At 46.1% G+C, this 15,508-nt stretch overlaps 2 protein-coding genes across 2 annotated transcripts; one reads left to right on the forward strand and one right to left on the reverse strand.

Annotated features, from left to right (window-relative positions):
• Positions 1–7,525: 7,525 nt before the first annotated feature.
• On the reverse strand, positions 7,526–8,176 carry LOC141042674 (putative F-box protein At1g12855). Its single transcript, XM_073511550.1, has one exon. It carries the CDS (start codon positions 8,174–8,176, stop codon positions 7,526–7,528), a length of 651 nt encoding a protein of 216 aa, XP_073367651.1.
• Positions 8,177–9,790: 1,614 nt separating this feature from the next.
• LOC109739969 (asparagine synthetase [glutamine-hydrolyzing]) lies at positions 9,791–14,080 on the forward strand. The gene is made up of 11 exons (XM_020299025.4): positions 9,791–10,201; positions 11,613–11,754; positions 11,850–12,040; positions 12,154–12,315; positions 12,406–12,486; positions 12,579–12,800; positions 12,889–13,023; positions 13,155–13,235; positions 13,313–13,399; positions 13,528–13,635; positions 13,722–14,080. Exons 1-11 carry the CDS (start codon positions 9,887–9,889, stop codon positions 13,941–13,943), a joined length of 1,746 nt encoding a protein of 581 aa, XP_020154614.1. The 5' UTR covers positions 9,791–9,886; the 3' UTR covers positions 13,944–14,080.
• Positions 14,081–15,508: the final 1,428 nt, after the last annotated feature.

Below are 15,508 nucleotides of genomic sequence, written 5' to 3' on the forward strand. Positions count from 1 at the left end.
ACTTTGCAGAAAACCACCTTCCACCATGATATTTCCTTTTAGAGAATATACTCATCTCTCCATAAGATGATATGATGCTCGTTCTGACTGGTTCGTTCTGACTGGTGGGACCCATCGTGTGCCGACCATGGAGTATGGCTGTGTCCATCACCACGCCGCCGATGTCGATGTCGCCGCTCGCAGCGTCCCATGGGGCGTGGTCACCGGAGGCCTCCTGCTTGAAGGCATGGCAGAGCCATGACACCTTCGTCGCATCGCTCGCGAGTGCTTTTTTGATGAAGGGGTTGTCGTTGGTATAATATGTTGGCAGAGGAGACGATGGTGGAACCGTGGAAAGGCAGAGGATGATCGGTCAACGAGGGCTCTTTGTGGACAAAGAGATTCCTGCGCGCGTCGCGCTTTGATGCAACTCACTATGCGAGAGGCATGCAACCGATGTCGCTACCATATGCACATAGCACATGCGGGACCTGCTCCGAGAGTAAACTACAAAAGGTCGAGCCCCCATGCCTCATGCCTATAAAGTCCGTACATACGACCTTCCACGCATCGCACAACAACTCATCCTTCATCACCGAGTACCCTCGGCATCGTGCTTACTCCATAAAACAACAAGAAGTTCAACAAAAAAGCTCAATAACATTTGACCGAACACCTACCAGGTGCTGTGTCCGCCATGGCCGGCGTCGGCAGGGGGTGGAGGGTACCTGGCTATGGGCGGATCCTGAGTGGATGCCGGCATAGTCCAAGACGAGCAGACGCATGGGTGGAGGCTTTGGACGTCCAGCAATGCCTGGACAACGGCCGAATAGGTACAAGGGAGCGTCCGACGAGGATGGTGTGGATGCAGAGGGGGGGGGGGGGTGGGGTGGGGTGAAGGAAAAGTGGTTTGGATGGGGGATTTGACTCAATTTGCATGCGGTTTGCGCCAATTTGGATAACTAGACGCATATGTGAACCAATGAGGTGATGCACTGGATGACAAACTACATCCATGAACCGATGAGGTACCGCGTTGGACAGCTTAGGGGTTTATAAGATCCGCGGTTCAAGATGCCCTTACAAGGAAAAACGAAACGCACCGCAAAAGGCATGTTTGCTCCCATGCATCCGTCAGTAATAGCGTGACGGAGATGGCTAAAGAAAGAGATGGCAGCAACTTGGAAGTGATAGGCGGGCACGCAAGCAAAGACACCGTGGTTGTTACATTTTGCTCTTATTTCAAAAGCTCGACGAGGGCAAGCTCGCGGCGCACGCTTCCCCTGATGACGACGGTAGCGGAGAAAGCATGGCCTTATTTTGGCTTTTGTCGCACATGTGTCCACTCGTAGCAGGAAATTATACTGACGGGACGGAACGCAGCCGCCATGCCGGAAAGCATGCCGGGGGATGCATTATTTCCATGTACGTCTCTGCCTGGAACGGCACCGGATCTTTGATTGCTTGACCCTAGTTAAATGGTCTGGAACATGTGGAAGTACTAGCCAAGTAGGAACAAGGAAGACTTGATGTCAAGACGCACGATGACACTGATGGGTCTTCGTCAAGGAAAATAGGGGGAAGAAGGAGAGCAATCCCTGTAGGAAAACTGAAAATTACAAGACCAATAAGCCGGTCAGGTCAGTCAGCCTGTCAAGTCCGTGTCGATTCAGGCGCCGAAGTTGTTGTGAAACCGCAACGAAGATGATATCCTCTCTGTGCTTTTTATTGACGGAAATCGGGGGAAACCTTTTATTTTTACTAAAAATAGATCTGCAATGAAGAAGTGGAATTCGTGGGGCTGAGAGTGTCTTTAAAGGAAAACATCACCATGCCAAGAAAAATTACCTTTTAAGGCACTTGGGTTCACAATATATAGTGCTCCAATAGATGATGTATCTGTAAATGACGATGTATTTGGGCAGCCCAAAGTTTTGCCCCTCTCATATTTGCATCGATTCCAGCAGCTCCACACCTAGGGATGGCACCCGCAGGGTTTGGGTACGGGTGGAGCTACCCCATACCCTTACCCGTCCGGCCTGAGTTTACCCATTACCCATACCCATACCCGTCAAGGGTACAATTTTTTCCCATACCCGTCACCCGACAAGGTATATAGGTACCCGCGGGTAAAAACACCCGCATTTAGAACACATCAATTGAGTAGAAAATAGTTGTAAAAAGTAACATATAATCATAAATTATTAATAGCAACACATTTTAAACAACAATGTACAACAGCATATTCTCATAAACAAAAATATTTGCCTATAAAGTGACATATAAAAATGTTAAACAAGAACACATAATCATAAATAACAACACATATGCATACACTTTAAGTTCACGAAATCATGATAAATTACAGAGATAATTTGAATACACATTAGAGTTTTTACCTAGTGTGATTAGGAGGGGAAATGAATACATTGGGATATTAACGGAAACCCACCTATCAACATTTTAGATGGGTACGCGGGCATGGGTTATACGGTCCCATACCCATACCCTCTTTACCCGATGGGTATGATATTTTCCCATTTAAGTACCCACGGGTAATTTTTTGTCCCATACCCTTACCCTAATAGGGTTTTTACCCACAGGGTACGCGGGTAATGGGTACCCATTGCCATCCCTATCCACACCCCTCCGCCGCCAGATATGGCTGCCGCGGCACTAGGAATCACCATGGAGGTTGATTAGCTGCCGCCCCATCCCCACTTAACCACCGCTCCCACCGCCGAGCCGCCGCTCCTTCCAAGCTCTCAGTTGTCGGCCAACGTGGCGACGGCAGCTCTGGCCAAGATCCCTGGCTACCCGACGGCAGAAGGAGAACCATGATCTCATTCCTAGCCGGCCCAGCGACTGCCTCGGCCCCGGCGTGCTACGCCGGCCGAAATTCATGTTCGTGTAAAACATGTGTTCGACGAAAAGCCTTCAAGGTAAAATAAATATTTCTCCCTTTTTTTGTTGTGATATAGTAGTAGATTGTGATGGGTTAAAGCCTTCAAGACCACTAACTGTACGATATGTTTGTCATTTGTGGTGAACTTTGTGTTATGTGTGATGAACAAGTGTGTTGAATTAACCCGCAAAAAACAAGTGTGTTGAATTTGAACTCATGGTTCCATGAACTATGTAACAATTTAGTATTATTTACTTCCACTTTATTTGACAAAGTTTTAATTGTCATATCATTTTTTTTTTCAATATGCATGCAATTATGGAGTAATAAGAGAAGAAGGGCAAAAAACTTTAGGCACCACATCTACATCATTTGTTAAACCAACAACAACTCGTGCCCAAAAACCCTCGCTCTCCTTTATTAAAAATGTTCATTCATCAACTATTGGAGATGCTCCTAGGTTTAGAAAATAATGTCTTGATTATGTTCAATAGCTTTTGGTTATGTTTGGCTACATTACATGTGTGTCGTTGCCATCCGAGGCACATGATAAGTTTGTTCTTTCGGCTGCTTTGCTCGTGCTTCAAATAGAGTAGTGTTCTTAGGATGCAGCGATTGACAGTCCTGACCCAGGCCATGATGAAGTTCTAGCAAGAGGAACGTCAGTAGTGGGTCAAAATCACTATTTTGACCCTTTGATGCAACTTTAGCACAAAATGAACCTCGTCGGAAACTTTAGCACGATCTGACCCTTTTTTGAAATGCTAAAGTACTCGATGTTACTGGTCACTAAGAAACGCCGAAGTTCATGGCGCTTCAACTTTTTGCAACGCCATGGTATCTAACGTCCTCCCCCCCTACAGTGGTGGCTAATGGTGGCTTAGGGAAAGCAACACCACAGTCTCCGGTGTTGCATAGTGTAGCAGAAATGTCAGGATGCTAGTTAAAAAAAACATCAGGATGTTGGGCATTTCTAAAAAGGGTCAAATCATGCTAAAGTTTCCAATGAGGTTCATTTTGTGCTAGGGTCAAAACGATGATTTTGTCCCCAGTAGCATGGGTGGAGCAGCCGTGCAGAACGGGAGCCCAGACTGATAGCTTGTCGACCGGCCCACTGTGGCATGCGTGGAGCACTCCTCTAGCAATTTTTCTTTGTTCTTTTCTTCAGTTTTCTCAATTGGGGTTCCTTTGAAAAACAGTTGTTAGATTATTTTTACATACTAAAAGAAACTATTGCATGATAAAAATGTGTTCAAGAACTTAAAAAATCTTCATTTTTTTTAGAAAATATGCTTGAATTTAAAAATATTTGCGAGTTTCGAAAATATTCTCAAATTTAAAAAATATTCACTGATTTAAAAATATTCCCAAATTTAAATAAATCTTCTCTGGTTTGAAAAATATACTCGAATTTAAAAGGAAAAATAGAAGAAGAAGAAGAAAGGAAAGCCACATAGATTAAACCAGAACAACCAAAGAAAACTATCTGAAACTGTAAGCTGAAAAAGGAACAAAACCAAAGAAGACCACCTAAAATAGAAAATAAAAAATATACATGAAAGAAAAAAGAAGCAAAATTATACACAAAACAAGGAAAGGAAAACCGGAAAAAATCACACAGGCCGAAAAAGAAAACCAACACTCTCACATTCATTGCTCCATGAGTTGGGCTGGCCCATGCGCTTATTGACGTGCTAGAATTGGCGACATCTTGTCACAAAAAGCATCAAGTAGGGAAGGGTCTAGCTCTGGCCCAAGATCTTTATGCTCACCATACCATCGTCGCCTCGGACTGCAAAACGGTCGTAGAGGAAATCAAGTCAGGAAGTTTAGCTAGTTATGGAGCTGTCATCACAGAAATTAGAGCTAGTTTTTAGATTTTACTTCTAGCTTTTTTAGACATGGATTTAGAACCTTGAATGGGAGGACCACAGTCTCGCAAAACATGGTCTTTCGTTAGGGGTTGCGCCCCTATGTGGTTAGGCCAACCCGGAGATCTTCTCTTTGTCCCTGTAAACACTGTGACGGATTAATAAAGTTTTGCGAGTTTGTTTAAAAAAAAGAAGGGATTTTCATCCATCCCCTATTCCGCGCCTTAAGCGTATGTTAAGTGCCTTTTGTAACTCGGCCCATTTGCTGTTTTTCTTCTTTCCCTCAATTTTTTTTCAAAAAATACGTTCAGTCCTAAAAGGATAACCACTGTGACAGGTTGCTTTTCTGTGCTCCTAATACCTTTTACTCGTGTTTTTGTGGCAAATGTAATCCATGTGGTTTTCTTTTCTGGTATTTTTGTTTTGTTTGGCCTTTTTTTCTACGATTTTTTTCGTTTTAATTTCCTTCTTTGTTTTTCTTTTTTCAAATTGCACGAACTTTTTTCAAATTTGGTGAACTATTTTTACAAATTGGCGAAACTTTTTCGAAATGTGATTTTTTTAAAATTGATGAACTTTTTAAAAATTTGTAAACTTTTTTCAAATTTGATGAACCTTTTTCAGAATCGAAGAATTTTTTGTGAAAATCGATAATGTTTTTAATAATAGATGATTTTTTTGCATATTCGATGAACTTTCTACAAAATCATTGAATTTTTTTCTTAAATTCGAGAGTTTTTTCCAAAATCCGTGAACATTTTTTAATTCACAAAAATGATCGATATTTGTCTTTTCTCTTTGAAAAAATTGTATTTTTTTGAAAAGTCAACGGTTGACTATTCAACAGGTAAACTACGACCGGTCAAATGCAATCGAAGCAACAGGGTGCGAACGAACGAGAGAGGTCAATCAAGCGCTTGCCTTCTTCTTTGGGCCGGCCCACGAGCGGGGGCACGTGAGCGCCAGGGAACTGAACAGGAGTTCCCGGATTTTCGCGTAGGATGTGAAGCAAATCACCTGAAGCCTGCATACATGGACCGTGAGTAGCGCATCCTAGCATCGGAGATACTTTTTGTTGATCAAAATACTATGCTTTCTAAAAAAAGATAAAAATACTATGAAAATCATTTAAATTTGTAAAGTGTGTGTGTGTGTGTGTGTGTGTGTGTGTGTGCACGCGCGTTTAAATTAAGTTCCTACATTTGGGAAATGTTCAAGTGTTCAATGTTCATGCATTTATTCATGTGTTAGAAAGAACTAAAAGAATAAAACGTGAGAAACAAAAAAATAAAACAAAGAGGAAAAAGACAATAACGGTAAAAAATAATAAGAAAGAAGAGATAATGAAAAAGCCAAGAGAAAACCAGGATCACCTGTTGAAAGCCGGTGGAAGATGGTGTCTTGTTAGTAGTGAAGGAAAATCACCGAAACGTTCATCATAGCTCGCCGTGTGTGATTTTGTGTCCTATTATCCACTATCGGCGCAGAATAGGATTTGCCCTTCAATTGGCATACTGCTACCACATCATCGACTTGTTCAGCCCCATTGACGATACGAAATAACTATGTATATAGGACGTGCCATTGTGAATGTCGCAAGTCCGTAAATGCTAACGTAATTGGTACCACATCCTCTCGTAGGCATCCATAAGATATCAGAGATGCTAATATAACTGGCATGATTCCCCAAAGGCCTAAGATGCAAATAAGTATTTCGAAAGGCTAGCATGGCAATTATGTTCTAAGAAATGGTCATTTAGGAAAACTAATACGATGAATTACATCTGATACACTATGTTCTAACGGAAGTCATTTAGGAAAGTTATAATACGATGAATTATATTTCATAACAATGGTGTCATTTTCCTTCTCTCTCTCTCATGCGCACGTCCACACACACATGCTCATATATAAAAACACGCAATCTTGCGCACCCACACACACACAATCATATATGTCACACACATGTAATCCTTCCATTTATATGCACATGCAAGTTATCTACATCATCAAGCGCATGCCATCAAACTGTCTTTGGCATGGGAGGAAAGAGAGAGTACTTTAGAATGCATGTAGCGCTGCGCACCAACTGTCTCCCCTGCTAAAAGCTGCACACTAATGGGGCCCACGCCTGTATTTGTATGTGCTTGGCAGTTGTATTCAGCGGGTATAAGAGCGGTAATCAATTTACATGTTGATACTGTGTCAGACCGCATTGATCTTGATGAAATGCATGGACTGTGGATTTCCCACCATTACCTATTGGAAACGTTAAATTTACTTGTTTCCACAAAATGCTCTAAGTGCAATTTGCAGAGACCAATGTTGCTGGCTGACGTTCCTGGAAAGTATGTGCATACCTTGGTACAAACATCGTAAACTTGTAGCCATGACAACCATGGCGTGGTATCATCATCATGTTGTAGCAGCAAGCTTTCACCTTTATTCATCACCCTCAACGGTGTATGATAACATCCGTATAGATTCCGACTCATTGGGATCTTGAATGCCCTGGTCCAGTTACTCTTGTTAGAATCATCCAGGATCCAGATGTTGGTGCATAAATCGTCCTGAAATTCCCGCATGTCATGATGCTCTCGTTGAACGAAGCAAAGGGCACCGTTGAGCTCTGTTATGTGGGCTGATACTGTGATGCTCTCCCACAACTCCTGGCCGACGACTCTCCTTGGACCCTCGACTGGGTCGTCCTTCCATTGCTCCTTGTCGAGGTCGAAGCAAAGCAAGGTACCATCACTTGGCGTTTCGTGTGTCATGACGTACATGATATACCATTGATGGCGACAGGAGGAGCAAAGGTATCCGGGGCATAGTTTGGGAACGGATGTGCCCGTGCCTTCCTCCATCGTGCAGTGAGATCCCCTATTGTGAGGACGTCGCAGGTGGCGCCGGCTCGGCTGAGCCGGACCATCTTGTATGCGTCGGACGGGGCGGCACCGGCACGGCCGATGGCGAAACATGGGTAGTAGAGGCGGGTGACGGTGCCATCATCGTCTGTTAGTACCTCTCGCGCTGGGCTGGTCGCGAGCACCTCCCCGGTGGCCGGATCGACGACGTGGACGCCGTCTTGGTCAGAATCGCTGTGGACGCAGACGAGGTCGTCGAGGCTCGTCGTGCTTCGCATCCCAAGGCCGCCGACGCCCTCGATCACTCTGACGACGTTGCCGTCCATGTCGCGGATCCGTATGCAAGGTTGCGATCCTCGTCGGAAGTTTCCGGTGTCGACGAGGAACGGGTCGGTGTGGCGGGACCTGTGCGCGGCGTGGAAGGCCGGGTCCGATGTAATTAGGGCTCGCCAGCCCCTCGACACGCATCGGAACCGGCAGACGGACCTCACGGGCGTCCTAGACAGGATGTCGAAGATGACGTCGTTAGGTAGCGACGCCGCCGCGGCATCTGACATGCCGTTGCCGCCGCCTGTTGCCTCCGCCGGACGTGGAGATTATGATCGTCCGACCGCCAGCCAGACAGGAAAGATCGATTTCCTGCTTCTTTTCTTCAAGTACGCAATTGGAACAAGCACAATTAATCTGGACTCTAGTGATATACTGGAGTATATATATTATGGAAAGGAAAGAAGGGATTGGATCGCCACAAGATTCCGATCGTCGGGCGTTTTGCATTGATGCCGAGCCAGCCGTCGGGCGCTTGGCCTCTTTTTTCCGCACCAGCGTTTTCCTTCGCTCCACCTACTAGATACAAGCCCTCCAAAATTCGCAGGGGCACGTAAGTGCGGAGGCACTCTCTCGCCAAGCCTTGGAGCCTGCTCAACGTGTCTCGCGATTTATGAAGTAGTTGAATCTCGCACGAGGAAACGGTAAAAACATAAAATCTGTAAAAAGCTTTAAGTTTCAACGACAAAACTTTGCATATAAAATGCCTGGTCTCAACAAGTTTCAGAGATATAATTTTAATTTTTTCTGTCCGTTTTAGACACAAAATAATTGATTTTTATCGCTCGCTTGTACTAAGTTTCAAACATTGAAATTTAATATACTTTTTTAAATGTTAAAATATATTCAAGATGGATCTTATTTAAAAGTGCTGGTAGCGAAAAACACGAATATGAAAACAAAACTGAATTTATTTATTTTGTTTAAAAGATTTTTTTAAATCTGAAGCCAAAATAAAAAGCTGGCACTCAGGTCCACACTTACTTGTCGTGAATTCTCGCCTTCCTCCACATCTTCAAAGAACATGAAAGCCATCATCATCATTTGTTTTATTTTATTTTTCAATAATAAGCAATTAAACTTGATTGTCACAAGACAATATAACATCCATCCATCATCCATTTTTTTTAATATAGTACGGACGTAGACACTCAAACATACACACATACACTCACCCGTATGCACGACGCACAAACACCCTAAACCCTACATACCTCTATGAGCACCTTCGAGAAACCGAGCCGACACATCATCTTGAAATTCACAAAGTCATCATAGACGTCTTTATATTTGACGGGTATGTCCCCTCCCGCTGAACGCACGTCGCCGGAAGACCAGGGATAAAAATCTAATAAAATGCAAGCATTAATGTTAAGTTTAGAACTTAAACTCTAGTAGGCTGGAAATACACTGTCCACCTAACCGTCCAACTATAGGTTGATTGGTTCTACCTTCCATTTACTTGTAGGTTCAATGTGTGTGTGTGGGTGTGGGTGGGGGTGGGGGGGGGGGGGGGGGGGGTGGTGGGGGGCATAGTCGGAGCCTGAAGAAGAGGGAAAAAACGTCGAGGGTTGACTCGATACTACTAGCTGGTAATGGATGATGCGAGAAGAGAAAGACGTGGAGTACATGCATGGACATGTAACAGGCAGAAACGCATGCATGCACGATGCTGATGGATGATGGCAGAAGTGGACAAACGAACCCATGGTCTGATGTGGTGCGGTGGCCGCGAGAGAATCCGACGAGGCCGTGCATGGAGGACGTGTAGCTCCGCTCTCCGCCATCTCCGGCCAGGCATCTATCTACCTACAAGTAGAGCCAAGCCATTCCTGCACACCTCCATACACAAACACAATTCAGACCGACTACCTCGCTTCTCGCTGTAGACGACGTTCGACGACGATCCAGAGGAGCAGCATAACCGAGGAGAGCGGAGCATGTGCGGCATACTGGCGGTGCTGGGGTGCGGCGACGAGTCGCAGGGGAAGAGGGTCCACGTCCTCGAGCTCTCTCGCAGGCTCAAGCACCGCGGCCCGGACTGGAGCGGCCTGCACCAGGTCGCCGACAACTACCTATGCCACCAGCGCCTGGCCATCATCGACCCGGCCTCCGGCGACCAGCCGCTCTACAACGAGGACAAGTCCGTCTCCGTCGCCGTGAACGGGGAGATTTACAACCATGAGGAGCTCCGGGCACGGCTCTCCGGCCACAGGTTCCGGACCGGCAGTGACTGCGAGGTCATCGCCCATCTGGTCAGTCACCCACCGCACACACCACCATTCTTTCTTCTGCTTGATACTACGTATATACTAGTAAATGAGCACGTGCTGCATGTTGATATTAGGGAGGAAATTAACTGCATGTTAATATTAGGTAGGATATCAATTACGTGTTAATTATGAAATTATAGGTAGGATATCAGTTACGTGTTAATTATGAGATTAATATAGATGTTGATATTTGGTATGCTATCAATTGCACGCTCAACATGTTGAGAGCTCATCACTAGAGCAATCTAGGTCGTTGAATTGACATGGTTTGATGGCCGAGATTAATTGAATCTGCCAATTTGGGTCTTTTTATATTAAAATATAGGTATAGATAAATTCAACAGTATAAAACAATAAGTTTGGTGAATCCGTAGCTTCTAGCACAGAAACACAAAGATAATCCGGATAATCTCTATACATCCTAATTTGAGGTTAATTTCGTATATTAATCAGCGAAATAAAAGTTAAGTGCTAGACCATTATATCTCTAATCTGTTGATTACAATTTTAATAAAAGGAAGATCTTGGCGAATATACATCGGTGCACCTGAATGACGAGTAAGATTTTAAAATATAACAAAGAATTAAACAATTCTGATTTTTTAAACAAATATGATGAGTGTTCTATATCCACTGTGGACTTCCATGAAAAAATGACATCCATTGTGTACCGGGATAAAATGAAAAAAAAACATGTGCTCTAAAATGGTTTGAAAATGCTCGGCTCGTTAAGCTTAACGACAAGAAAACTATGATCGGCTCGTAAGTACTTGACATGCAATAACCCCTTTTGCTCCAGTTACTGTGTGTTTTTTATGCAAGAAGAAAGTGACCAGATGTGGAGGTACACTAGTTCTTGTCTCCTATGGGTTGAGTTGGGTCAATTAGATGGAGTTGATGGGTTGGTGTGCCATGAAATGTTGCCGCTTAACTTAAGAATATGTGTTGTGTTGTATTAACGAGCTGAGCTGCTCGTGAAATTCGTTAACTCCTCATTAAGCTCATTAAGGGAAAATTATGCTCATTAAGTTTAACGAGCTGAAACTAGCGGTGATTGGCCCTGAGCTATGCTCATTAAGTTTAATGACCCGAGCTACTGAGCATTCATTATGCTTGCGAGCTATGAGGTTTTGGTCCATCCCTAACCACGGGTGTGATTTCTTGGTGGGTAGGACACTCGATCAGGTTTGTTTAAAAAAATCATTTTTTTTGCTATTTTTCCTGATTTCTCTAATCATGTAAGTGCGTGCACACCAGAGCCAGAACTCCATTTTTAGATTCTTGCATGATTAAAAAGAAAGTAGAACTTTGGAAAGGTGGAGAAATGTACAGCTCTTAGTGGCATTCTTTTTGTTTAGCATGACCTGACTATTTTCTCCCTTTTGATATATAGTATGAGGAATACGGAGAAAGATTCATTGACATGTTGGATGGTGTTTTCTCCTTCGTGTTGCTTGACGCACGAGATAAGAGCTTCATTGCTGCTCGTGATGCCATTGGTGTCACGCCTCTCTACATTGGCTGGGGAATTGATGGTATAGCATCAAAAGTGGTTGAGGAATCTTTTCATGAAGCAAACCTATCATTTGCTCTGTGTTACTAAACATGCACATCTCTGTAAAATTGTCAGGTTCAGTGTGGATATCTTCGGAGATGAAAGGACTAAACGATGATTGTGAGCACTTCGAGATCTTCCCGCCTGGTAATCTTTACTCCAGCAAAGAAAAGTGCTTCAAGAGATGGTATAACCCTCCTTGGTTCTCTGAGGTCATCCCCTCGGTTCCCTATGACCCACTGCGTCTCAGATCGGCATTTGAAAAGGTTGCAAACTATACCCGACTCAACTAACCACACTAATATCTTGGAAGAACAGAGAAGTGACCAAATTTAGGACTCATGGTCATGATTCTTCTAAATTCATGCTCTTCATTCAGGCTGTAATCAAGAGGCTCATGACAGATGTTCCATTTGGTGTCCTCCTCTCCGGTGGCCTCGACTCATCACTGGTGGCGGCTGTCGCAGCCCGTCATTTCGCAGGGACAAAGGCTGCAAAGCGCTGGGGAACTAGGCTCCACTCCTTCTGTGTTGGGCTTGAGGTCTGGAACTGAAAGGAACATGTGCATGTTTATTGAAGTTTCAAAGTAATAGCACCTGCAACCATGCTGTTATCTTAATTTATATTGTAGGGCTCACCGGATCTCAAGGCTGCAAAGGAGGTCGCGGATCACCTGGGTACCGTGCACCATGAGTTCAACTTCACAGTTCAGGTACGATATTACTACTAAGAGGCATAACGATCGTAGCTTATTTGTTGATCACAATACGCAACCAGTAATGTTAATTGCATAAATTGCTATAGGACGGCATCGATGCAATTGAAGATGTGATATATCACATTGAGACATATGATGTGACGACGATCAGGGCAAGCACATTGATGTTCCAGATGTCACGCAAGATCAAGGCGCTTGGTGTCAAGATGGTCATCTCTGGTGAGGGTGCCGACGAAATCTTTGGAGGGTACTTGTATTTCCACAAGGCCCCTAACAAGGAGGAGTTCCACCAGGAAACATGTCGGAAGGTATTTAAAGTAGAAGCGTTTCAGAGGAGCAGAAAGAATAGGACATAACCATAATAACACTCTGCTCTGACATAAAATTGCTCTACAGATTAAAGCTCTCCATCAGTACGATTGCTTGAGGGCTAACAAAGCAACATCTGCATGGGGCCTTGAGGTTCGTGTGCCATTCTTGGACAAGGAGTTCATCGATGAGGCTATGAGCATAGATCCCGAATGGAAGATGGTAAGCACAAAAAATATATTTCACGGGGAAAGCCCAAAACATTTCGAAAGAATACGCGTCAAAAAAATATTTCAAACGAATGGGAAGTTAGAAAGAATGGACTGCATTGTTTTCTAAATTTAATGACACAGATCCGGCCTGATCTTGGAAGAATTGAGAAATGGATACTGAGGAAAGCGTTCGATGATGAGGAGCAACCCTTCCTGCCGAAGGTAACATTTTTATACACTTCAGTCAGATCCAATTGGAGTAGTGGAGTTATTAACAGGTTCTTTTTTTATACATGTAGCATATTCTGTACAGGCAGAAGGAGCAGTTTAGTGATGGTGTTGGGTATAGCTGGATTGATGGCCTGAAGGATCATGCAGCATCAAATGTAAATGAACAATTTTTTTATTTTGAAGAATTCTTTATGATGTTTGTTTCGACAAAACTAATGCATTCCTTGATAGGAAGATGTGACTGCAATATCTGACCTATATGAAATGAAATCACTGAATGCAGGTGAGTGATAAGATGATGTCCAATGCAAAGTTCATCTACCCACACAACACCCCAACAACTAAAGAGGCCTACTATTACAGGATGATCTTCGAGAGGTACTTCCCCCAGGTGAGTGACTAAATAGAACAAGTTGAAAAACAACACGAATAGTTCAATACCATTGTAGCAATGTTGATTGCTCAATCTTGTTTCAGAGCTCGGCCATCCTGACGGTGCCAGGCGGGCCAAGCGTGGCGTGCAGCACAGCCAAGGCTATAGAGTGGGATGCCCAGTGGTCTGGAAACCTGGACCCCTCTGGGAGAGCAGCGCTTGGAGTCCATCTCTCAGCCTACGAGCAGGACACAGTCGCTGTGGGAGGTAGCAACAAGCATGGGGTGATGAAGACCGTGGTGCCTGGTGTTGCCATTGAGACCTGATGAATGGTATATGTATCATATCGTGTCCTACTAAAGGATAATAAGATGCATAAATTCTTTTCAGCCTTGTAATAAGAACGGCCTATGTTTCTGCTGTTTAATTACTAAAATGGCTTTAGCCTCGCTTTATAAATAAAGCCACGATAATAATGATACAAAGTTTGATCAACCCCACAGATAAAGGTCCACAGAAAAAGGAAAACAAAACAAAGTGTGGTGGTCAGGATCCGTCCACCGAGAGATTAGTCTGGCCTCTAGATGGAGAGTGACCCAACGGCTCTCGTACGGCCAGGCGATCCCGGTGGCGACGGCGGGGGGATCCCCTTGGCGGCGGAGGACGGCTGGACGGCGGTTCGGCCTGCCGAGGGGCGCGCGCGGTGGTGTGCTCTGGCCGGTGGGCGGTCCCCCGACCCGTCCCCCTCCGGCAGCAGGTTTTGGGCGCTCGGGGGTCGACTCCGACGACGATGATGAGGAGGCCAACCAGGTAAGTAGCCAGGTAAGTGGTGGTGGTTCGCCGAGGCCGCGTGCGGCATGCTCGGTGGGTGACTATGTCGCTCATGCGGAGGAGCTTGGGGCTCCTTCGTGGCTGGTCGCCGGCGTGCTTTTGCTCCTGGTGGGCATGGCGGGCGCCGCCTGGCGTCGCAGATCTGGCGACCGCCAAGGGGTGTGGATGCGGGCCCAGAGGGCCACTCGTGCGTCCTACTGGAGGTGGGGCGCCGTGATTTGGTGCCGGCTGTGCCGCCTTCGGACTCGGTGAGCTCGACGGCGTCGACAGGGGTCGGCGGCGGCGGCGGGGTTGCCCCTGCCAGGGAGCCGCGGGTCCAGGCTAGGGTTCCGCTGTCGACGACGATCGGGCCTGATCCTCTGCTGGGCCTGGAGGAGTGGCCCAGTTTACCAGGGCGTGGGCCGGGGGGCCCAGCAGGTGACCCGCCCGTTTCTTTGCCAGTGGGGGCGCAGGGGCGCTCCCGAGTGCTTGGGCCTGACCTGCCTGGCCCGTTGGCCTTGTGCACGCCTGTGATTAGGCCCCGGCCCAGTGCGGTGGTGGATGAGCGGCCGCCCCCTCCCCTTTATAAGTGGATGTGGCTGCCAAAGGGTGCCCAAGATCTTTCGCTAGGGTTTCCCGCATCCCACTCGCAAGTGCGGCGATTCGGGCATCGCGCTCGTCGCCTGCTCCGCTCCGCCCCTCCTCCCCCTCTCACCTGCTCGTTCGCGACCGCGGTGCGGATGGGATCCTGCCGCATGGAGAAGCCCCCCATGTCGCCTCCGATCCCGGCGGCTGAGCGCCAGCGGGAGCAAGATCTGCGGGCGAAGGCGCTATCCAAGGTGCCGGCGCCCCCCGCGGAGGAGGGGGGCTGGGGCCCACCGCCTCCTTGGTGGCTCACGGAGGAAGAAAGGAAGAAGCAGGAGGAGCGCGAGCGCAAGAAGAAGAAGAAGGAGTACCGGCGTCGGGGTTTTGAGCAGAAGAAGGAGCACAAGAGGAAGGAGTCCCGGCTTCCTCCGAGCGGCGAATGGATCGGGGATCCTTTAGCCAAGAAGCAGAAGCAAAAGGGGGGGGAGGGCTCGGC

This window comes from Aegilops tauschii, chromosome 3 (assembly GCF_002575655.3).
Source record: "Aegilops tauschii subsp. strangulata cultivar AL8/78 chromosome 3, Aet v6.0, whole genome shotgun sequence".
Taxonomy (NCBI): Eukaryota; Viridiplantae; Streptophyta; class Magnoliopsida; order Poales; family Poaceae; genus Aegilops; species Aegilops tauschii.

Coding starts and splice junctions, on each gene's coding strand:
- LOC141042674 (XM_073511550.1), bottom strand. CDS start 8,176: ATGTCAGATGCCGCGGCGGCGTCGCTACCTAACGACGTCATCTTCGAC.
- LOC109739969 (XM_020299025.4), top strand. CDS start 9,887: ATGTGCGGCATACTGGCGGTGCTGGGGTGCGGCGACGAGTCGCAGGGG. Junction 12,316..12,405: donor CCTTCTGTGTTGGGCTTGAG/GTCTGGAACTGA, acceptor TTTATATTGTAG/GGCTCACCGGATCTCAAGGC. Junction 12,487..12,578: donor AGTTCAACTTCACAGTTCAG/GTACGATATTAC, acceptor AAATTGCTATAG/GACGGCATCGATGCAATTGA.